This window comes from Neoarius graeffei, chromosome 14, assembly GCF_027579695.1.
Source record: "Neoarius graeffei isolate fNeoGra1 chromosome 14, fNeoGra1.pri, whole genome shotgun sequence".
NCBI classification, from domain to species: Eukaryota; Metazoa; Chordata; class Actinopteri; order Siluriformes; family Ariidae; genus Neoarius; species Neoarius graeffei.
Window position 1 is genome coordinate 16,501,246 of NC_083582.1, and position 25,143 is coordinate 16,526,388.

At 42.9% G+C, this 25,143-nt stretch overlaps 2 protein-coding genes across 11 annotated transcripts in view; both read left to right on the forward strand.

Moving 5' to 3' along the window:
• The window catches only part of med1 (mediator complex subunit 1), a 61,886-nt gene extending 47,554 nt beyond the window's left edge, over positions 1-14,332 (forward strand). For all 10 annotated transcript variants that reach the window (XM_060939355.1, XM_060939357.1, XM_060939353.1 and 7 more), the window contains 3 exons: positions 9,029-9,124; positions 9,243-9,348; positions 9,553-14,332. In XM_060939355.1, coding sequence (XP_060795338.1) covers positions 9,029-9,124; positions 9,243-9,348; positions 9,553-13,321 — 3,971 coding nt within the window. In that variant the 3' untranslated portion in view covers positions 13,322-14,332. The remainder of the gene's footprint in view (positions 1-9,028; positions 9,125-9,242; positions 9,349-9,552) is intronic.
• Positions 14,333-21,883: 7,551 nt separating this feature from the next.
• LOC132897493 (SH3 and cysteine-rich domain-containing protein 2-like) overlaps positions 21,884-25,143 on the forward strand; it is a 191,115-nt gene continuing 187,855 nt past the window's right edge. The window contains exon 1 of the mRNA XM_060938764.1: positions 21,884-21,973. Coding sequence (XP_060794747.1) covers positions 21,884-21,973 — 90 coding nt within the window. The remainder of the gene's footprint in view (positions 21,974-25,143) is intronic.

Genomic DNA, 25,143 nt, shown 5'->3' on the forward strand with positions numbered 1-25,143 from the left:
TCATTTTAGTTTTTAAAGCCGCGCCGCCTGAAGGATTGAAGATCACGGGCATTCAGTGTTGGTTTTCAGCCTTGCCACTTACATGTAGAGTTTTTTCTGGATTCTCTGAATCTTTTGATGGATTGTAGATGGTGAAATCCCAGAATTCCTTGCAATTGTGCACTAAACATTTTTCTAAAACTGTTTGACTGTTTACCCGTGCATTTTTTTCACACAGTGTTTAATCTCTCCCCATTCTTGCTTGTGAATGTCTGAGACTTTCCAATTACCAATAAAAGTGTTGCCAGGCAAAACAAACCTCGCCCAGCAGCACTTATTTTATACCTATATGTTGATAATGGTAATATTTCTCAATCATCAGCTGTCAGGTTATAGTCCTATGAAAATCCATGACCTTGAGTTTGACATTTCAAAGTCATTCAAGGTCATGGCGGCAACTGAAAGCCCATATGGGACTTCTTATATGTTGATAATGGTAAACATCTGGCTATCATGAACCATTTTAAAAGTTATAGCTCTTTGAAAACCCATGACCTTGAGTTTGACCTTTCAAGGTCACTCAAGGTAAAAGGTCATGTGCCAAATGAAAGCCCATATATGACTTCCTATATGCTGATAATGATAAACATATCTCTAACCATTTTCAAGTTATAATGGAAAATGTGCAAATTTTAGCAATGACCTAGACCCCCCCCTGATATTTGGCCCCCAACTGCTAAGAAAACTATGAGGGATATCCCATCATGTAGCATATCAATGGAAGCAGAATTAAAAGATGAACATTTTGGAATTGGTTTGAAGTAAATATGATGAATATGAAGGAAGATATCGTGAAGAAAACTATTTTGACCTTTTTGGTGACCTTGACCAGATGACCCTCAAAATGTTGGTTCTATTTGAGACCAATGCCCATCTATCCTGAAAGTTTCATGAAGATTGGTTTAGCCATTTTCCCGTAATGTTGTTGCTAACAAAAAACAAACACTGAAAACAATACCTCGCCCCCTGGTGGACTCCATCCCAGGCGAGGTAATACACCTGTTTGCCTGTAGAATGTTCAAAACAGGTGTGGGTTGTGGTGGGTGGTGTGTGTGTTTTTTTTTTTTTTTTTTTTTTTTAAGTAGCATTCTACAACTTTCCCAGTCTTTTGTTACCCCTGCCCCACCTTTTTTGGAATGTGTTGCAGGCATCAAATTCAGAATGAGTGCACATTTACAAAAACATTCAGTTTGGACATTGAATACAAAGACGTTTAGTAGACGGTTTGCAAAAAGGATTTGCAAATCATTGCATTCTGTTTTATTTAACTGTGGGTGGTAGAAATGGGCAACTGGACTTGCTTGAAGATTCTTGAAAACGTTTCACCTCTCGTCCAAAAGGCTTCCTCAGTTCTGTCTGACTAATAGGGAGTATCAGATATTTATCCTCTCCTGGATCAGAATCAGAATTCTGATGACCAGCTCATCTAAGGTGTCATTGAGGCATCATGTTGGTGTGGGTCACTGGAGGCTGGGTGTGAACGGCGAGTCATTAGGGTGATCAAAGGATTGTCCATTAGGGTGATCAAAGGATTGTCCATTAGGGTGATCAATGGCAATCTGACTCTCTCTGTCCTCCTGTGAGTCGCTGAAAACAGCTGGGTCCTGGCGTACACCCAGCCGTCTGGGAAGAGTGTCCAATAGATAGTTTTCACATGACATCTCAGAGTCGGGGATTCCCTGGTGGTGGCCATCTTGGAGGGCTAGCTTACCGTACGGGTCACTGAGCACACCATTGTAGCGCGCGAGTTACATTCATTTATATATTATTTACATTTATAGTTACATTACTACTATTTAAAGCTAGCAATGGTGCACACCTGTTGTATTCACGGCTGTCGTAATAGGTCAGATGATGAAGTCAAGCGGCGCTTTTATGGAATTCCCACTGTATGGGAGTACGAGGGCAAGCAAACAAACTCAGCATACAAAGGAGAAATCTATGGCTTGCGAGAATCAACCGCAAGGATTATTAGCCTTCCAAACACAGCAAAGTCTGCTCCGATCATTTTATAAGTGGTAAGTTGTTTAAATAAACAATCAATTGTGTTTAAGTTTGTTTTTGGAAACCAAAACATCATGTGAACAATCTCTGGAGAATGCCTAACTGGAACCGCTGAGTGTACGTTTACATTGTAATGTACACTTAATATCGCTCGTTTGTCACGTTTCTATTTGAAACTTGTCACTTCACTCACGCAAGGGTCATTTTTGAAAAACATTTTAGGTATATTCTGTATGATTTAATTTGTGTTTGGGATGCAAACAGCACGCCTTTTGGCGGATGCCGCCTGAATCGCGCAGATCCGGGTTTTTTTTTTTTTAGGGGGGGGCGTTGGAGTGTCTGATTATAATTTCAAAGTAAATTCTGTATTAAAATTGCTAAATAAGCAAATCCATTACAGTCCATGAAACAGGAAGTATAAGGATGAGAAACAGTTTAAATTGGGAAGCTGCGCACATTTGTGCAGCCCGAGCGGTGTGCAGGACTGCGCAAATGTGCGCAGCTTCCCGATTTAAACTGTTTTTTTTTCCTCATCCTTATACTTCCTGTTTCATGGACTGTAATGGATTTGCTTATTTAGTAATTTTAATACAGAATTTACTTTGAAATTATAATCAGACACTCCAACGCCCCCCCTAAAAAAAAAAAAACCCGGATTTGTGCGATTCAGGCGGCATCCGCCAAAAGGCGCACTGTGAATATATAAAGTTGTATATATCAGACAGCCTTTAAAGTTTGATGAAGTCAGTTTCAGGCTTTGGAGCAGGCTTTGGCAGTTTCAGGCTTTGGCAGCCCTGCATAGTCACTTGAAAATGCATCTTTGTCCACTTCGTAGGGGTCAATTCCCCCAGTCAAGGCCAGTTTGGCTGCATACTGTGAGATGTGTCTTTATATACTTCTGTTTGCTTGATTTTGCCGACATTGATCTTTATTTTAGAAAACTGACTATATAACTTCATAAATTCGTCCGAGATAATGTAGCCAGTAGTGGCGATGGTCCGTTTTGTTTGCCCTCCAAGATGGCGGCTGGGGGGCGTTCCCCAGAATGCCGTGACGTCAGTGAAAACTATCTATACCGCCTTGTAGATGGTTGACAAATGATGTCTTAGACCCCCACCTCTGTTCAGTGATGGCTGTTCCAGGTTGACAAAAATGGCTTCTTTAACTCCTCGCTCATACCAACGATCCTCTCTGGCTAAAATGTGTACATTACAATCCTGAAATGAGTGTCCTTTGTTGTTAAGATGAATGTAGACAGCCGAGTCCTGGCCTGAGGAGCTGGCTCTCCTGTGTTGGGCCAAACGCCTGTATAGCGGTTGTTTGGTCTCACCAATATACGAATCCGTGCAATTCTCATTGCACTGAATTGCATACACTACGTTGTCCTGTTTGTGTCTGGGTATTCTGTCCTTAGGGTGGACCAGTTTCTGCTTCAGGGTGTTACTGTGTCTGAAATGTACCGGAATGTTGTGTTTGTAGAAGATCCTCCTGAGTTTCTCAGATAGACCAGAAATGTAGGGAATGACAATGTTCTTGCGTTTGTTCCTGTTATCATCCTTGTCAGTTATGTTCCTTTTTATGCTCTTTAGGAAAGCCCAGTTGGGATAACCACAATTCTGAAGTGCTTTCTTGATATGATTCTGCTCCTTCTCTTTTCCCTCTAATGTTGTAGGAATGTTCTGAGCCCTGTGTTGCAAGGTCCTAATGACCCCCAATTTATGTTCCAGTGGGTGGTGAGAGTCGAAAAGTAGGTACTGGTCTCTGTGTGTGGGTTTCCGGTAGACCTCGATACTAAGGCTTCTGTCTTGTCTAATGTGTACATCACAATCCAAGAAGGCTAGATTATTCCCACTGACATCCTCCCGAGTGAAGTTGATGTTGCTATCCACTGCATTGATGTGTTTTGAGAAAGCTTCCACCTCCTGGATTTTGATTTTAACCCAGGTATCATCCACGTATCTAAACCAATGGCTGGGAGCAACTCCTGCAAAAGTGGTCAAAGCTATATGTTCCACTTCCTCCATGTATAAATTGGCCACAATAGGGGACACTGGTGATCCCATGGCGCATCTATGCTTCTGTCTGTAGAAACTTTCATTAAACTGGAAATAAGTGGTAGTCAGGCAGAGGTCAAGCAGGGTGCAAATCTGATCCGTGGTGAGTTTCGTTCTATCCAGTAAGGAGCTATCCTGAATCGTTTTCTTACAGATTCGACTGCTTCTGTGGTGGGAATGCAGGTGAACAGAGAAGTGACATCATAGGAAACCATGGTTTCATCTGAATCTAGTTTGAGGTCTGCAACTTTAGAAGCAAAATCTTGGGAATTTTTGACATATGGTGTATTCCCAACCAGAGGAGCCAAGATGGTGGCTAGGTGTTTAGCAGTGTTATATGTGACCGAGTTTATACTGCTGATAATAGGTCTGAGAGGAGCTCCTTCTTTGTGAATCTTGGGGAGTCCGTATATGAGAGGCACGGCTTCCCCAGGGTACAATCTGTAGTAAAGAGATTGGTTGATGGCTTGGTCCTTTTCTAGTTGTTGCAAACAGCTTACAACTTTCCTTTTGTAACCACTTGTGGGGTCCCTCCTCAATGTTTCATAAGTGGTTGTATCACTGAGGAGACTGGTCATCCTGGAGTGGTAGTCCGCTGTATTTAGCACCACTGTGCATCTCCCTTTGTCAGCAGGAAGGATGGTGATGTTCCGGTCTCTTTGAAGCACTGTAAGAGCCCTCCTTTCTTGGCTGGTGAGGTTGGAGGGGGGTGCTTTCGCACTGGATAGAGCAGCTGATATCTTCAGTCTAAGTTGTTCTGACTCCGTGTTGGTCAGGCTGTTGTTCCTGATGGCTGTCTCTGTGGCTGTGATGAGTTCTACTACCGGTATCTGCTCAGGTGAAACTGCAAAGTTAAGACCCTTGGATAAGACATCTCTCTCTGGTTGGGTGAGTACCCTGTCGGATAAGTTCTTCACCCATTTCTCTTCTATGTCTGGTGGTGTAGCCTGGTCAGGTTTCTTCCTCCAAGACAGCCCTTCTGTCTTGTTGGAGGAGGTGGTTTTAGACAGCAATTTTTGAAATTTGCGCATCTGTCGTTCCTTACCTTTGGTGTGTTGTGAAAGCTGTGCCTTCTCAGTGAGATCAGAGACTCGTTCCAAAACTTCACTGGGAAGAAGGGCTGTCAACTCCTCAAACCTCAGTTTAGTCTTGTTCTGGAGAGCATCGATGGTGAAATGTACTTGTCTCACTCTCTCATTGAGAAGCTGCTTTTGGGCTTTCTGCAGGATTATCTCAGCTCTGTGTCCTTTAACCGTTGAAAATAGGCGTAGGCTAGTGGGGATAATGTTGGATTGTCGGCATCTCAGGTTAAAACGCAGGTGGTTTCTGTAGTCTGCCAGTTTTCTGGAACACTTCTCATACTCCCGCACCAGTCGAAGGGTTCTCATCCCAAAATGCGTGGAAACATGTCTGTGAAGATTCTCAATCATCCAGGTCACACCAGGACCCAGCTGTTTTCAGTGACTACGTTTACATGCACATCCAAATCGAGCTGCTGTCGGTAATCGAGCTGAAGGTCCCAGCAGGGTGCGAGAGAAATCCAATCCTACATGCACAGTCACTACGTTTACATGCACATAGAGAGAATCGAATTTCTGCCGTTGCTCGACTGAAATCGAAGTTCAAAATGCCATGTATATACCTTAATTCGGCTGAAATTGAACCGAACTTGATTTCTTGGAATCGAGCTACATGACCTAGATTATGCGATTTCTGCCGAGCTACTTAGTGCATGTATACCCTATCGAGCTACGTATTCGAGCTACTTACTTCAGCACTGCCCCTTCCGGAAGTGACAAGACCACAAGGGAAACACAACAGCCTCGGTCGGCATGACAACGAATCATGACAACGGCATGAATCTTTTCTTTTTGTGGCATTGTTTGCACTGTTAATATTTAGCTCACTTACTGTATCACCAAATACATCTGTACAGCTGTTGCATAGCTGTGAATTGTGTCGAAAAAACAGCCTCGGTCGGCATGACACTTCACCTTAGCCGCCCACTTTATTAGGAACACTTCTGTTCGTACATACAAACTACAAACACTCTTCTTAGAGTTTAGAGTTTATTTTATTTTTAAAAGGGACAGTGCACAAATTAAACATTACCCTTGTGGTAAGGACAGATGTCTGTACCAGGTTATAGCAGTGCATGCTAATTTCCGCCTGTAGTCACTTTGTTTATACTCTTGAATAGCTCTTCTTCATGACGACAACCGGAAGTGTACCAACACGATGGGGCGTGTAGCGCCACCTGTGGCTCGGGTGCACAATGCACCTCATAACAATAGCTCGATTTAAAACTGTGCATGTAGGATTGGATTTCTCTGGCACCCTGCTGGGACCTTCAGCTCGATTACCGACAGCAGCTCGATTTGGATGTGCATGTAAACGTAGTCAGTGTTTAAATCGAGCTATTGTTATGAGGTGCATTGTGTACCCGAGCCACAGGTGGCGCTACACGCCCCATCGTGTTGGTACACTTCCGGTTGTCGTCATGAAGAAGAGCTATTCAAGAGTATAAACAAAGTGACTACAGGCGGAAATTAGCATGCACTGCTATAACCTGGTACAGACATCTGTCCTGACCACAAGGATAATGTTTAACTTGTGCACTGTCCCTTTTAAAAATAAAATAAACTCTAAACTCTAAGAAGAGTGTTTGTAGTTTGTATGTACGAACAGAAGTGTTCCTAATAAAGTGGGCGGCTAAGGTGAAGTGTCATGCCGACCGAGGCTGTTTTTTCGACACAATTCACAGCTATGCAACAGCTGTACAGATGTATTTGGTGATACAGTAATGCCGCTTTTCCACTACAAACGCGGCTGAGCCGTGCCGTGCCGAGTTGAGCTGAGTCGGGCTGAGCGGGGCTGTTGGAGTTGCATTTCGACTACAACCGCGCTGAACCGTGCTGGCTGGAAGTGGGTGGACACATTGGGTGGAGTTAGCGAAAGTGGGTGGACGTCATGTGATGTCGTTAAGCAGCGCAAACAGTGACATCAGTGACAGTGGCGGAACAAGTCAGAGCCGGGCCGGGGGCGGGGCAAATGACCGGACCCTTTATTAAAGCTTATCATAACATCATTTTAGGCTACAAAATGTCCGCAACTGCGGTGTTTACCAATTTCAACACTACCGGGTGCAACTATGTTATTTAGTACATCAAGTCCTTCAAACGAACATGTAACTCAGAAACAAAAAACATTAGGATACTGTACATGGCTCATAATAAAACATCAATAGCCTATACTGCGCACATTATTTGAAGGGCATACGAATGAGCGCTCAGAGGTTGCAGCAGTGACGGGAAGAGTCAGAAATAAAAGGAGGGCGGTGCAAACCTCACTGAATGCACTGTGTTTACCAATTTCAACACTACGGGGTGCAACTATGTTATTTTGTACATTAAGTCCTTCAAACGAGCATGTAACTCAGAAACAAAAAAACATTCGGCGACATACTGTACATGGCTCATAATAAAACATCAATAGCCTACTGCGCGCATTATTTGAAGGGCATACGGCGAGCCTTGCGCTCCGCGAACTCGTCCACGATGCTCTGTATGTCACTGATTCAGTGAGCTTTTAAGCGGTAGTCTCACGACCCGAATAGTAAACAATAAACATGGAGGACATGGAGTCGTTAGTGTTGCTGGTCTTGGTGCTGTGGCTTGACAACGCCAACAGATACTGGCAAGAGCGTATAGATGAGGCGAGGCGCATAAGGCTTCAGAAATTCTCGTAATTCGTAATTCTTCTTCCGGGTTTGCGGTGTTTACAGATCCCAGCGCGCTCGCGGGGCGTGTGTGGGCATGTGAGGACACGCCTCCTCACCAATCAGTGCACAGGGGAGTGTCTGCTCACGCCCCCAGCCTCAGTCAGCACGGTTTGGCTCGCTTCAGCCCTACCCCAAAACGGTGCGAGTTTTAGGGGCTAAGCAGGGCTGAAACGAGCTGAGTCGTGCTGGTTTTTGGTAGTCGAAACGCGAGCCGTGTCGGGCTGAAGTGAGCTGAAGTGAGCTGAAAAAGGGTAGTGGAAAAGGGCCATAAGTGAGCTAAATTTTAACAGTGCAAACAATGCCACAAAAAGAAAAGATTCATGCCGTTGTCATGATTCGTTGTCATGCCGACCGAGGCTGTTGTGTTTCCCTTGTGGTCTTGTCACTTCCGGAAGGGGCAGTGCTGAAGTAAGTAGCTCGAATACGTAGCTCAATAGGGTTTACATGCACTAAGTAGCTCGGCAGAAATCGCATAATCTAGGTCGTGTAGCTCGATTCCAAGAAATCAAGTTCGGTTCAATTTCAGCCGAATTAAGGTGTATACATGGCATTTTGAACTTCGATTTCAGTCGAGCAACAGCAGAAATTCGATTCTCTCTATGTGCATGTAAACGTAGTGAGTGACTCACAGGAGGACAGAGAGAGTCAGATTGCCATTGATCACCCTAACGGACAATCCTTTGATCACCCTAATGACTCGCCGTTCACACCCAGCCTCCAGTGACCCACACCAACATGATGCCTCAATGACACCTTCGATGAGCTGGTCATCAGAATTCTGATTCTGATCCAGGAGAGGATAAATATCTGATACTCCCTATTAGTCAGACAGAACTGAGGAAGCCTTTTGGATGAGAGGTGAAAAGTTTTCAAGAATCTTCAAGCAAGTCCAGTTGCCCATTTCTACCACCCACAGTTTACTATGACCTGGATGATTGAGAATCTTCACAGATCTGTTTTATTTACATTTTTGGAATTGTGATTTGTATGAATGTAGTTAGCAACAGCAGTGAATGCTTCATCTCAAGTTCCCTCTAACTTTGTATGTATACGCTTATAAAAAAGTGTCAAAGCATATGAGCAGTCATAGCAATGAACTGTAATTATTTAATGGCATGTTATAATATATGTGATGCTGCTGTTTCTGTAGATGCTCCTGGGCTGCTGCAATTTGAGGTCTGTCCACTGACTGACTCGAGCTTCAGTGTGTCATTCCAGCATCCTGTCAATGAGTCTCTCGTTTGTGGTGAGGATTCATTTTAATCCAATTTTAGATTTTAATGTCAGCGTGACCAAGTGCCTTCAACTATTTTGTCTGCCTTTCTCTCTCCTGGTCTGTCTCTCTGTCCCTGTCTGTCTCTCAGTTGTAATGGAGGTAATTGATTCACGGCAGGTCGCATGTAAGCTCTATAAGGGTTTGTCTGATGCTTTGATCTGCACAGATGAATTCATTACCAAGGTAGTTCAACGGTAAGTGCAGTCGTGTGCTCGTGGTACATTTTAACTTGCCTTAGACCACTGAGTGATAACTTCTAAGCAAATAAATTACTAACAGGTATGTGTATGGGCCTGATGTATTTGTAACATGATCTGCTGGTCATCAGAGAGAAATTAAATAGCTGTAAATAAATCAATTTCAAACATTTTATGTTTTCGTAACTTCTACTTCCTCAGATGCATGTCCATCCCGGTGACTATGCGAGCTATCCGTCGCAAGGCAGAGACAATTCAAGCAGACACCCCAGCTTTATCCCTAATAGCTGAAACTGTGGAGATAATGGTGAAAAAGAACCTTCCACCCACAGGTAGCCCTGGTTACATGGGGATGGGCACAGGACCTGATGGGAGCAGCACTGTGGGCCTACCTGGTGTAGGGGGTGCTACAACACCTACAGGTGGCAGTAGTGCTGGGAATTTGGGTGCAAGTGGGCCATTCCAAGGCCCAATTGGTGCCATTTTCAATATGAGCCACCAGGGAAGTTCAGTTGTAGACACTATGGGGCAGCTAGGAAGTCAGCCACAGCAGCTCCCACCACAACACAACCATGGTTCAGATGATTTTAGCAAGGTGACTCAGAACCCAATACTCACAAGTCTTCTCAAGATAACAGGAAGTGTAGGGTCTAGTCCCACTCCTCAGGGCTCTGCAAGCTCACAACCACACCAGACACCGCCACTGACCACCTCACCTGCTAGCAATACCAAAAACCATCCCATGCTCATGAACTTGTTGAAGGACAACCCCTCACAGGACTTTGCTGCCCTTTATGGTAGCAGCCCTCTGGAGAGACAGAACTCTTCTGGTTCTCCTCGCACAGATAGTCAAGGTCAACCATGTCCTGGAGGAGGCACCAAAGGCAAGAAGAAGAGACCAAGGAGCACCGATAAGAGTGTGATGGGAACAGGGGGAGGGATGGGAATGAAACAGCAATCCCAACAACAGCAATTGGGAAGCCTAAGCCAGCAGCACCATCTCACACATCCCCCCACTGAAGATGATTTCCACCGTGAGCTCTTTTCCATGGATGTTGATGCCTCTCAGAATCCCATTTTTGATGTCAATCTTCCAGGTGATGGGTTGGACACTCCTCACAGTATCACCCCAGCCCCAAGCCAATGTGGGACCCCACCATCAGGTCCGGGAATGCCATACCATCCACAGTCACATGGTCCATCTCAGACACAAGCTCAGTCACAGCTGCCAGGATCTATACCTCGCATGGTGCGCCTCTCTAGCTCCGAAAGTATTGGTCCTGACATTAATGATATTCTGTCTGATATTCCTGATCCAGCCACCAAAGGGAGTAGTGGCAGTCATGGGCAGCATCACATGGGTGGGGAAGAAGGAGGTTCCTTAGACACTCCGCTAAGGGATTCCTCTAGCTCAGGGCAGGGTAGTGCAGTATTTGAGGCTGACCTGTTTAATGCCAACAGCAATGAAAACACTTACACTGATCCAGCAGATCTGATTGCAGAAGCCACTACTGCAGCTACGCCAAATAGTGATGACTCCTCAAGTAATTTCTTTCCAGATACAGACTTCAACCCTGAGTTGCTGCCAGGTCAGGGAACCTTCTCACATACGAGTTACTTTGATGACAGTTCACCCAGTCCAGAACCAGATCTTGACCTTGTGAAAAGCTTCAGTGGGGGAAGTCAGCAGAATACACCCTCAGGCACCCCTCAGAATCCAACTTCTCATGGCCGTAGCACACCTGATGCCTCTCTAAAGGACCCTTTTGATGTTAGCATGGTTTTTAGTGGAAACAGTGGAGGAGGAAAACCTTTGCTAGGTCCAGGGCCAGATTTGGGGGATTCACATTCTCATGGAGGTGGTGGCCAAAGTCCACTCACGATTGGTATGCCAGGACTTAGCAGTGACTTTAAAAGTAATGAAGTAAAGCTCAAACAGCCGCAAATGAGGCCAAAGGAGGATAATGGGGGTGGTAACTCTGGGATGGTGATGGGAGGAACAGGCTCTTCTGAAGGAAAGCAGATGAAACGTAGTCGCACACCTTCTAGTGAGGGAAAATCAAAAGAAAAGCCACTCAAACGTAAAAAGCTTGACCCAGAAGGTAAGTCTCCCTCACACAGTTCTGGGGGTCGACCCTATACCCCTCCAAGTGGGAGTGTCAGTTCTGGAAGTTCAATGAGTGGAGGTGGATCCAAATCCCCAGGCAGCTCAGGTCGTTCTCAGACCCCACCAGGGGGTGCGACCCCACCTATACCTAAAATTACAATACAAATCCCAAAAACCTTAACTGGGGGAAAAACATCATCTCATGGAGGTTATACATCAAGCAGTTCTGCAGCTGGAAGTACTGGTGGTACCAGTGGCACAAGCAGCAGCAAAAGCCACCATTCCCACTCCTCTTCATCTTCAGGAAAAATAAAGACCAGCAAGATGGAAGGCTCCATGGGACAAGGTAACAGTTCTAAACCACCAAGTTCAGGAGGAAGTGGTAGTGGTGTGCCTCCTCAGTCCAAAAGCTCTTCCCTCGGGATGGGTTCAGGCAAACCAGGCTCTTCTCCGATCACCAAGCATGGTATGTCAGGTTCAGGTAGCAGTGGCAGCAGTAGTGCAGTTAGTGGGAATAAAATGAGGCCCCAAGGAGGCAAGCCCCCTGGATCACTGATAAACCCTAGCATTAAGCCTAACATCTCTCCTTCACACTCTCGGTCTGGGAGTTCTGACAAACTTTCCTCCCCATTGAAACTTCAGCAAGGACAGGTTCCAGGAACACCACCATCCTCAAAAGCTAAGTCGCCAATTGGTTCTGGAAGTGGGAGTTCAGGGGGGTCAAAGTCCTCTTCTGGTGGTGGGATGAGTTCCCAGAAACAGTTAGGAAGTGGCTCTTCTTCTGGTTCTTCCACCTCATCTGCTAGCTCCTCCTCTTCATCAGGCTCTATGACCTTTTCTTCTGGTGGTCAGTCACAATATGGGGGAAGTGGGGGTAGTGGAGGGGGAGGCGGAGGATGTGGTGGAGGCAGTGGAGGGAACAACCCTAATGCCAAAGGAAAGTCTCCTAGCCGAAACAAAAAACCTTCCCTCACAGCAGTCATAGACAAGCTGAAGAGTGTGGGTAGTGGGGGCATTGGTGGGGAGGAATGTGAAGGAGGTGGTGGTCCTGGCAGCAGTACAGGGAGTGGAGGTGGGGGGGTACCGCCAAATGTTGGTCCTCCAAAGCGAGACAAGGTTGAAAAAGAAGGGAAATCCAAGGGATCTCTTTCAACAGGAAACTTGGGCGATAAAAAAATGATGGACCCAAAAGGTAGTGGAGTGAGTAGCACTGGTGTGGCTAAGATTATCATAAGCAAACCCGATGGAGGTTCTCCAAGCATCAAGTCCAAAGTAACTCTCCAGAAGCCTGGTGATGGATCAGCAGAAGGATCCATGCGCCCCCAGCATTCAGGCTTGAAAGCATCGCCTCTTTTCAGTGGCTCAACTCCAAAGCATGACCGCAGTTCTCCAAGCCATGGTCGTTCACCTGGATACACACCACTGTTCCCAGACAGTGAGAGTGAGTCTGGCAGCAGTTCAGTGGCAGAGAAATCCCATCAGAACAGCCCCAGCTCTGACGATGATCAGAGTATGAGGCCGCTACAACCACCACAGGACTACATGTCCGTCAGCTTGGGAGAGAAGCACAAGAAGCACAAAAAAGAAAAAAAAAAGCAGAAAGAAAGAGAACGGGAGAGGGAGCGCGACAGAGACCGAGATCGAGAGAAGGAGAAGAAGAAATCAACAATGTCCTGTGGTCCCTCTTCACACTCAATGAAGGCAGACAGCTGGTCCAGGTCTCCTCTGTCCTCCTCAGAACCCTCTATATCTTTGCTCAGCTCTGAGCGTGCCTCTCGACCAAGTCCTGTGTACATGCACACTGAAGATGACGACCTGATGGACTCTGCTCTAACTGGCTCTAACTTGGAACCATTCAAATAGAGATTATACCATGGGTATGTTTACCTTTTTTTTGTATTTTAGTACCTCTATGAAACTTCTGTCATTTAACATGTTGAATATTATGCTCATTCTTTTTAACCTGGAAGATTTTTAATAATCAGATGGAGATTGAGTCCACCCTTTTTAGAATAATATAATGACATGCCTGCATGGTTTGTACTTCACATATCTGTTAGGGTTTATGGGATGCAAAAATAATCCTCATACTGGTGATGAAAACACACTGAAGTTCAACATGATAAACCTGTCTAAAAGTATCTAAATTAATTTTAATGGCTTGTAGGTTGCATTTTGATCATATTTATCGTCAGAATGAAAAATGTGCTGTATTTGTAAAAGGTGACAATGTTAAAAAAAAAAAGTCTCTCTTGAAGTGCTTGTTTAGTTGAAGCCATGTGTTTTTAGAAGCATTATTTTCTTGAGACATTTTAATGTTCTTTATTCGCTTTGTCATTTGGTTTTAGGCTTTGTAGAGGAGTGTAACCAAGCAGATTAGCATTTCCTCCTTCGCATGTAAATATTATTTGTATAAGGTCATTATACATGATTGAAATAAACTTTACTGGTGAATTAAACTATTTTAAGTATGAAAAGTGTGGCATTTTGGAAGTATTTGAAAGCTCCACCAACAGGGGTCACTATGAAGTTAGTTATATTTGTATAGTTTGTATAAAGTATTTGAGTGCCTTAAAAATAATGGCTAGTGAATGAATCTTCTGAAAGCAAATGTTCTCAGCCTATATAATATCTTGATAAATTCAGATTTTATTCTGTTTATGTATACAATACTTGCTTGTTATAGTCTGTTGGAGGAAGACACTTGTATTTCATAGTGCAGATTTATTTTTATTAAGACTCTCTACTAAGAATTCAGTAGTTATTCTAAGCTTTTTCATGGAGTATCTTTATATCATTGCCACCATTTCAGAAAGAACTATTTCAGGTCTTATTGTAATATACCTTTTGTGTTTTTATATTGGCACCCCACAGCTACCCATATGTATAATTTAATAAAAGAATTTTACATACACAGTATGTTATGAGTATTTTATTAGCCACATGCACTACTGTGTCAAATGGTTGCCTGAAGATGGTAAGTTCTTTAACACTGTACTTAAGATAATATGCGCACGCTGCTGCTCTGAGGTTTTTTGTTTGTATGGTTTTTTTTTTTTTCCTGGCACTGCCTTCATTCTCACTTTCCTTTCAGAAATCAGTTACATCATTAAATGAAGATTTATTATCATAAAATGTTTTATACTTATTGGCTGAAAGCAGCAGGGATGAAAGCATGTAAAGTACAGAGGAATGTACTAACTCATGGCTGTATTAGGATACAAGTGTGCAGTGAGGATTCAGTACTGAAATTGTACTCTTCTGTGTTCAGACACAAGTACAGGCTTAAGTTGTGGGCATGATATAAAAAACAAGTTCAAAATAATAGGATGTGCTGGATCAAATGCTCATTTTTTAACTTGCTGAATAATAATGAATGCTGTCCCAAGATATTACTTCATTGATAACCATGGGTGCCTGATTGATGCCAAGCTTACCCAGTCCAGTTCCCACTTCATGCCTTACACTCAAGCAGCTAAGCTGAGGTTTCAGCTGGAAGCTTTCAGATTTCAACAAGGGAACAGTAGCTTGGATTACATTTTGTTGATCCAAATTTGCAGAGAGCAATGTCATCATGAGAATTACGACTGTTCATTTCATGCAGCAAGAGATTTGCAATATCCTAGACTCCTATTAGATGCATTCCAAAGCTTGCTATCTTCTCATTCATATATCATAGTGTTATTTTAAAATTTCCTCTTGCTTTAGATCAAATTACATTTAACGTAACAGTAAAGAAAAAATCTGATCACCTTGGATACAAGACTGACTGACATACAGGTCATTTTAATCATCTGAATGGTGAGCATAGAAAATCGACTTTGAATATGAGAACTTTCCCCACAAACAGTGAACTTTTTTTCAACTTAAGCCATCATCTCTGATAGATCAAGAAAATATTTTTACTTCACCTCCTAATTCCTAGCAGTACTGTGACATTTGGACACCAAAACTGACTGACCATTATGTGCCCAATATAATTTAACTCAATAAACATATTTTTCTAAATCAGAATTCACATTAGCATTGAAAATCTTTTGCATGTGACATTGACATAGATGTAGCATGCGATGTGTTTTAAATAAATACAGCCTGAAGAACTGAGAACTTTTTATTTTAATAAATAAATACTATAATGATCCTGTCAGCATTTAAAATGGAGAAAATTATCAGAAAGAAATCTGACTTGTATTTTCAGGTTTTCCCCTAAATCAGTACAGGAACCACATAGTCATCAAAATGAAGACAGAGATCAAGCCTTGTGATGATAGTTTAATTTGGTGCAATTATGAGCCAAACAAATTAAAGTTTGGTCAAATGAAACTGGTGTATGCCTGAATATTTTTTTAAATCTGATTAATCTATTGGTTTTATTATTAATGGATTTTTAGTCTTCATGTAAATATAGCTAGTGATGTCAATTCAAATCCCACATCTAACTTCCAATATCTAACTTGGATTGATAGAAAGACCCTTAAAATAGTGACAGGAACTCAGTCAAGGGGAAAGTTCACATTAGCTGAGGGAGAAATAAACAGAACCAGAACTCCATCCATTATCCACCAGTAAATCTGGGTCATGGGGGCACTAAGCAGAGGTGCCCAGACCTCCTTCTCCACAGCCACCTCCTCCAGCTCTTCTGAGGGATAATGAGGCGTTCCCAAGTCAGCTGAGAGATATTGTTTCTCCAAGGTGCCATGACTTTGGACAATATAAACAGTTTTGAAATGATTGTCTCGGGCTACGATTGCTGTGATAACTTTTAGGACTGCAGTTTTGCACTCAAGTCTGCATCAATGAACAGATAACTTCAACAAACTAGACTTCGTGTCAAAACTATAATATATTTCCGGATCTAACTCCAGGGTGGGGTATCTTGATTCCTGATTTTTCTTTTCAAAGGAATCCTTGGAATTGCATTCAGCCTGGCCCCTCACATAAGACTAACTTGTCTTGGGAGACCCTACCAGGGGCAAAATGTCCCTGGCAACATAGGATCACTTGGACACTCAAACCCTTCCACTGTGATAAGGTAGTGATTCATAAGGGGACTGGAACACAATAAAAGACTAATTATATTATTATATAATTGAAATAAAACATATGTAGTGTATTTTATGCTACAATACAATTGGAATAGCTAATCATCCTTCCTTGCAGCTGAATTACGAAGGACACAGCTCAACATAGCCCTGTCAAAGGCATGCAAAGGTGCCGCTGATATACTACTTATGTCTGACCATGAAATATAAATGAAGTATAATTAGTCTTTTGCCAGAGAACATGTAAACCCCATACAGAAAGGCCCCAGTCTGCCGTGAGGTGCAAACCTAGAACCTTCTTGCTGTGAGGCAACAGTGCTAACCATTGCACTACCATTCCACCTCGATTTTAAATCAAATTTCAACTTTTCATCTGTATTAGCCTGATGGCTGTGGGTGTCATACAGCATAGCCTACTGGATGGGATTTTGTTTTAATCCCTCTCTCTCACACACTTGAGGGAGTTGATCAGCTTAGCAAGAGAAGCAGTATTGCAGATCACCTGATCTCCACTTTTCTGTCAAATTTGCATAAATCTTTCATTCTCTTTCTCTCTCTCTGCTTCTAATCCATTTTCACTACAATTTTCTTTTCTCTTTATCTCACTAGCCAGGTTTCCACTGCAGTGTTGAGCATTTTTTTTTTTTTATTTGATAAAACAGTTATGAAAGATCTGTGTTTCAATTGAGTGAAGTCATGTGATTAAAGCTGGGTTAGTGTGTTCCTGCTGAGATTTGCCTGGGCTGTGCAGTAGTGTACTAAAGTGCATCGGCCCTCCTGATCGCTGAGAGGATGTGAACGAGGCTGTGCTGAAACAGTAATGATCGCTTTAATGCTATGCTGGATTAACTCTGACCTTTCCCTCCAAACTGCACTTAATACATCAATCACGGCCCTGTGTGAGAGCCCAGTCTGATTCCTAATGATATGCATGTGCTGATTAGTGTGACCTGTATTCAAATCCTAAATTAATCAGATGGCATATGAACAAACAGGCAATTCATCACCAAGAGCAAAAGTGCCAGACAGTTCAAAGTCTCCTCTCAGCCCCCGACCCAAATCAGTGTCAGAAATTTACATTTTATATTAATGTTGTAGTATTACAGCTTGATTAATTTGCTTTGTGTTAATTAATTCATTTATTTTCATTAGCTTAATGGAAGAGGGGTATTTATGATACAGTATTTTGTAACCCCAGATTAAGTGCATTACACGTTTTCCACACTTCATCGCTCACAGGTTGTGGGTTGTGGAAACACTCCACAATTCCCAAAGGTTGCAACAAATTATGGCTACTGGTTGCTCATTTAAATATTCCTGCATGTCCTCTGCTTACAGATCCCTAGATTCCTTGCGCCACCTTATACATCTTGTACCTGAAATCTGTGTTCCCTCTTTGTAATTTTGTAAACGTGTGAACTCCATGTTCCTAAGGCCACATTTTCTTGGGAACAATATCTCCCAAGCTCGATATTCCTAGATCCCTATTTCCCAACTCACAAATTATTGAAATATCTATACATGCTTCCTCTGAGACATGTAAATCCAGCCAACCACATCATTTCAAAATGCTGCTTCGCAGGGCAGCCACTCACTCACTCGCACTCGGAGGAAAGTGCTATCTACCCTCTTCTGCATACATTTAACAGTTATTCCATGAAATCGAGTCATACATGAGCCGATTGCCGACGAGACGTGTAGCAATGAGTTGGTTATAAGCCATGCATGTACAAGAAGATTGAGTGAAATAACAGTTTTATTATATCCACATTCACTGGATTTTGAGAAACGGAACATTTTTATTTCTATTTTTTGCAAATTTGATAAAAACTTATACAAAATGTCAGACAAAATCAGTTCCGCTTACAATGTAAACAAATCAGTGAAATGACATTAGCAATTTGTGAAAAATGCTATAATAATTCTTGGGGAAAAAAATACGTTCTTACCATCAAATACTTTTATTCCATATTTTGTTGCCTTTTTTGTATTTTGGGGGTTTTTGTTTTCAAGTAGAGTTTTTATTTTGTCCTCAGTTGGTTCAGCAACACACTCCGCTATTTCCGCTACCCTAGCAGTAGAGTAGCCAATCAGAGCGTGCAATTGCTCATCTCCGGTGAATGTGGATTGAATAATAATTAATAGACAAGTATGACTGGCTAACGTCACTGTAACTAACAAGTAAAGCGAGTATGCCCCTCCTACCAAGAGAGCACTGCCAATGTTTCTCCTTTAGCTCTTGGCTTCAGATGTCTCTTGTGGTATCATCTCCAGATGATAAGGCAAATGCCATCCCGAGTTTCTTTCATTGAGAGAAAATACGGCCATGGAATATAGAGATCTGTAAACAAAGAGCTGTGATATATGTATATGCATGTTTGCAGTGCATTATGGGCAACATACACAGCTCCTCAGTCTTGCTAGAAGAAATTCAATGTGATTAGCATTTGGGGTGTTTATTAAAATGGCTAACATCCATGTAAGAACACTAGACATGAATTTGAGCATTTTTCTAACATCCTCAGGACACAGGAGTTTATGCTTTGTGGTTTCTCTGTAACACAATCTGCTGAGGGAAGGACTGTTTATACAGTAGCATCTATCACATTAATGATGGAAAACTAAGTTGTTTCATGGATGTTATGCAACATTAAACCTAACTATATATGGATAAAAAGCACATAATTTTTAATGTCATTCTTATATTCCAAATACAGCAAATTAGATTGTTGATTGCTGCAACTAAAGTCAGGTTTACAGTTTACAACTTTGTTTAGTGATATCTAATATAGTGCGAGGAGTAATAATTAGTCACGAGACGGTACACTGAAGCCACAATACAAGACATGTATCACAATACAGGCTCCACCCATCTCCGTGTTTCAATAACAAAATAGCCTATTTTCTATGTCACTTTTGTTTCTTGTTTTCTGGTTTTCTCCTTACATTGATATCTGCACTTTTTCCACACAGAAATTCGTTTTTAAATGGTATTCTACTACATTCTAAGAAGGCGTGGATAAACTTGGGAATTAAGTGACTTACAGCCTTATGGCCCTTTTCCACTACCCTTTTTCAGCTCACTTCAGCTCGCTTCAGCTCACTTCAGCCCGACATGGCTCGCGTTTAGACTACCAAAAACCAGCACGACTCAGCTCGCTTCAGCCCTGCTTAGCCCCTAAAACTCGCACCGTTTTGGAGTGGGGCTGAAGCGAGCCAAAGCGAGCCGAGTGAGGCTGGGGGCGTGAGCAGACACTCCCCTGTGCACTGATTGGTGAGGAGGAGTGTCCTCACATGCCCACACACGCCCCGCGAGCACGCTGGGATCTGTCAACACCGTAAACCCGGAAGAAGAAGAATTACGAATTACGAGAATTTCTGAAGTCTTATGCGCCTCGCCTCATCTATACGCTCTTGCCAGTATCTGTCCGCGTTGTCGGTGACTACAAGCCACAGCACCAAGACCAGCAACACTAACGACTCCATGTCCTCCATGTTTATTGTTTACTCTCCGGGTCGTGAGACTACCGCTTAAAAGCTCACTGATGTCACTGTTTGCGCTGCTTAACGACATCACCTGACGTCCACCCACTTTCGCTAACTCCACCCAATGTGTCCACCCACTTCCAGCCAGCACGGTTCAGCGCGGTTGTAGTCGAAATGCAACTCCAACAGCCCCGCTCAGCCCGACTCAGCACGGCATGGCTCAGCCCGACTCAGCCGCGTTTGTAGTGGAAAAGCGGCATTAGTCAGAAGAGACCAGTTGCGGCACCTGTATCGCTTCCTGTTTGCTCACTATATGGAGTTGCTGAGCTTGTAGTCGAGTTTTTCAGGCAACTGAGTCTAGCCTACCATTGCATTGTTGTTTCTTATAACTGTTAAATGTAAACGTTTTGACAGTCGTGACCTGTTGTGCTACTTATAAGTTGCTAGCATATGTAACGTTAGCCTACCGTTAGCTAACATTCGTTTCAATAAATGAAGTGATGCTATGCAGTTTTCTCCTCTCGTGATAGCTCTTACAGAGAGCTTTTATTCAAGAAAGGTCATGTTTCCATTTGCTCTGAATGCGAACAAAAAAGTTTCCATTTCAATTTTGCGAAGTTGGTTTATCAAGTTGTGTGAAAAACCACTTTATAAAACTTTTTTGCAATTGAGAGTTTTGTCAAAATTCACGTTTCCATTATTTGTTTTTTAGTTTGAGATTTTAAATCGCGCAATAAGCAGATTAACAGAAACGTAAGGTCTCTCATCTCATTATCTCTAGCCACTTTATCCTGTTCTACAGAGTCGCAGGAGCCTATCCCAGCTGACTATGGGCGAAAGGCGGGGTACACCCTGGACAAGTCGCCAGGTCATCACAGGGCTGACACATAGACACAGACAACCATTCACACTCACACCTACGATCAATTTAGAGTCACCAGTTAACCTAACCTGCATGTCTTTGGACTGTGGGGGAAACCGGAGCACCCGGAGGAAACCCACACGGACACGGGGAGAACATGCAAACTCCGCACAGAAAGGCCCTCGCCGGCCACGGGGCTCGAACCCGGACCTTCTTGCTGTGAGGCAACAGCGCTAACCACTACACCACCGTGCCTCCCCATCTGAGGATATTGTTAAGTCATATTTAGTGAAGTGCACTTTTACAATTGATGCATTACACATACTGGACAAATCGGACATCCAGGAATTAAGTGCCCTTGCCCTCACTGCGTTGTTGCCAGTGCAAGTTTAATGAAGACATTCTGCAACGTTCTGGACCTTGGTTTTGGTAGAAGGGGGCGTCGCCTACCAAATGTCCACTGTTATGTATATGTACCTGACATTGACTCTGGTCTTTACTGCGCAGAATCTGGCTCCGAATTTGTCAAGATGGTGGAGGAAGTTTGCCTTCATTTCTATATATTTCTATAAAACAGAAGCTGGAATCAGTCCCTGGCGAAACCAGTTCAGTTTTTCTCAGTTACAGAGAGCTATAGAAAGATCCACGTTGTGCTGTTTTGGACCCGAGTTGTTGGTACCTCAGCGATAGCCCCGCACTATTTAGTGACGTCACTACACTACTGCCTATTATGTTCAATTATCAGTGAGGGTGCGTGCTGAAAGTTCCGAGAGCGCGAGCGCAGCTTGAGCGAGATGGAGTATTAAAAACACAAGCGCCCGTGATTCCAGAGACGTGTTAAGACACAGTTATCGTTCATGAAGCGACGCAGACCGACGGATCGATGAGATCTTTCCTCATTAACAGACTTTATGGTTCTAGGTCTCGCGCGCAGGATCCGCAGTGACGTCGGGAGGTGAAGCTACGATTCACGAGCACGCGAGCGGGCTGTTTATTAAACAGAAAAAAAAACGTCTCTCCTTTTTTTTTAAAAAGATGACAGAAAATGGCGAGAAGGAGAACGAACCGCATCACTGGGACCTGCAGTACTCACCGGGTTCCGGTCCGATCCAGCCCGAGTCCAAGGTAAGACAGCACGCGAGCTCCATCCACAGCCTGTGCGTTTCAGCAAGAGCGGGCGCGCGCGCCGGAAAACCAGAGGTTTTAATTCTTACTCGTTTTGTTTACTGAAGGTGAGTTTAATTTTATTATCAGGGTCAGAATATTAGACTGTTGGAGCAGAATTCGAGTAGAACAGAAAAACTAGAACCTTGAATAAAACAAGAGAAAATAAAAAAATGTATTAATTCAGTACAGTTTTACTGACCTGATCCGGAATAGAGAAAAGTAACAAAGAACTCAAGTGAAGATGGTGAAATGATCTTGGTGTGGAGTTGTATAGAATTAGATGTAGATGTCCAAAAGGGAAAAGCAACCGAGCTGAAAATGGTGGAGGAATGAAAGCGAGACTCAAGTGTGAACCCAGAAGAACTGACAAAGAAGAGGAAGAAGTGTCTGTCTTTTTCATCAGTGTATTTCAGTGGAACCTTTATTCTGTTAACTCCAGGACAGAGCTGTGGGATGTGCTTCGGTTTCGGTTGACAGACTTTACAGGGGTGAGGACTTGCACACAGCAATAATAAAAAAGAAGAAAAATAACATCAAATTGCTATAAAGTGTTTCAAGCACTTTCAACCATCACTTCTTTTTCTTGCCGCTGCTCCCGTTAGGGGTCACTGTTTTACACCAGGTGTCCTTCCTGATACAACCCTCCCCAGTCTATCCGAGCTTGGGATCGGCACTAAATATGCACTGTCTTGTACAACCCCAGTGGCTGGGTATTTTACCTAATCTGCATGTTTTTGAACTGTGAGAGGAAACCCACACAGATACAGAGAGAACATGCAAACTCCACACAGAATGACCCCCCGTTGGCCATGAGGTTCAAACCCAGAACCTTCTTGCTGTGAAGTGACCGTGGTAACCACTGCACCACTGTGCCACCCACTTTCAACTAACACAAAATGTCATAAAAATGTAGGACATCACTGAAATGTTTAAACGTTGACTTGTGCTCATGTGAACGCTCATGTCTTGTTATGATTTGCACAATAAATGATTTGTTTTATTCAGACTGGTGGTAGATGAGTTTTTACAGTAACTAGGAGCTGTTAGGCTACGATCACACTACAGCTCATGATGCTTTGCAATGGGTTATCGATGAAAATGAGGTGTTTGGTGGCGATGCTTCCTCGAGCAGCGGGAAGTATTCCCAAAGCCATCTGCGAGTATTTGCCACTTAATTTGCCAACAAAAACCAAATTTCAGTGCATGTGTTGAAAATTTTCACAATGTTTTTGGCCACTCACGAGGCGGAGATACACTAAAAAAACAACTCACGAAGCTTGGAGAACATTCGTCATGCATTGCACAATTGGTGGCGATGCTACCAATTTTTCATCGCCAAGTATTCGCAAACCCATTAGAAGCTGTCATGTGACCATAACCTTCCCGCAGTAATTTGATTAACTGAACCTTCAAAATAACAAGTAGTACATTGATGATAAATTGTCAAAAAATGAATGACAAAATAGATAAACAGAAATTAAAAATAAACTAATCAAAAAATGTTTAAGTAACTGAACTTGTAAAATTCCACTTAACAACTTTTCCTTTTGTATATACACCAGATTGTACAGAACTCACCGTTTTTCAAGTGATCAAAAATATTGGAACACATGACTGCTGTGTTTCTTGTTGCCCTGTTAGATTGATTGTTTAAACAGTTAATAGCTCTGAATGTCTTTTCTTGATCTGAGCCCTGGGTTTTACCTGTGAAGACTTCATTTGTTGTTAAAAATTGACAAACCAACATGAAGACCAAAGAGCTGTCTATGGGAGAAAAGCACAAGCATTGCGCATAGCCAATACAACAATTTGGAATGTCCTGAAAAGTTTATTTTTATAGCGCTTTTAGCAATAGACATTGTCGCAAAGCAGCTTTCCAGAATTTTAATGACTTTAAACATGAGCTAATTTTATCCCTAATCTATCCCCAATGAGCAAGCCTGTGGCGACAATGGCAAGGAAAAACTCCCTCAGACAACATGAGGAAGAAACCTCGAGAGGAACCAGACTCAAAAGGGAACCCATCCTCATTTGGGAGATAACAGACAACGTGATAACAGTTTTAACATGAAGTCTGTTTCATTGATGTTATAAACTGTTCATTGATGGAAACTTGAATGCAAAACTGTTCATGACAACTGCAGTCCTAAAGTTAGCAAGTCAACTGTAGTCCTCAGCCATAAAAGCATTACTGTAAGTGTCCAGAGCATCTTCCAAGTGTGACTTTCAACTGTCCATATGGGGCCGTCCTCCACAGGAGCGATGTGAGGAGACTCCAGCCAGACATAGGGCATCAGGATGGATCAGGCAGGTCCGAGGAGCAGAAGCGGTCAGCATCTCGATCTCAAGGTTGACATGTAACTCAGAAGGACAGACAGGGGGAGGAAAAGAGAAAGAGAGAGAAAACACAGGTTGTTAGGGAAAAGAAAGAAGGCACTGGTATACTAACAACTAAACACTGAACAGGTCAGCCAAGGAAAACAACAGAAGCTGATAGCAGAAACAGTGTGAGAGTTGTGAAGAAAAACCCAAAAACAACAGTCAGTGACTTCACCAACAACCTCCACAGGGCAGGGGTGTTCACAAGGTGTCACAATCCACCGTTTGAAGAAGACTTTGAGAGCAGAAATACCACGAGATACAAACCACTCATCAGCAGTAAGAATCAGAAGATTGGAATTCACAAATTCAGAGATGAACCACAAAACTTCTGGAACCAAGATGAACCTCTACCAAATTGTGGAGAAAAAAAGGATCTGTGCATGATCCAAAACATCAGTCAAGCATTGTGGAGGTAGTGTCATGATTTGGGCTTGAATGGCTGCTTCTGGAACAGGCTTACTAATCTTTACTGATGAAGGAACTCATGAAGTTAGCAGGGGAATGAATTCAGAAGTCTACAGAAACATTCTCTCTGCCAATTTACAGAGAAATATATCCAATCTAATTGGAAGGACTTCATAATGCAGTAAGACAACAATGCGAAAAACACTGAAAACACAACACAGGACTTCATCAGGAGAAAAAAGTGGAAGGTTTCAGACTGGACACATCAATCACCAGACCTTAACCCAACTGAGCAGCATTTCAGCAACTGAAGGAAGTTGCAGTACAAGCTTCGAAAAGAA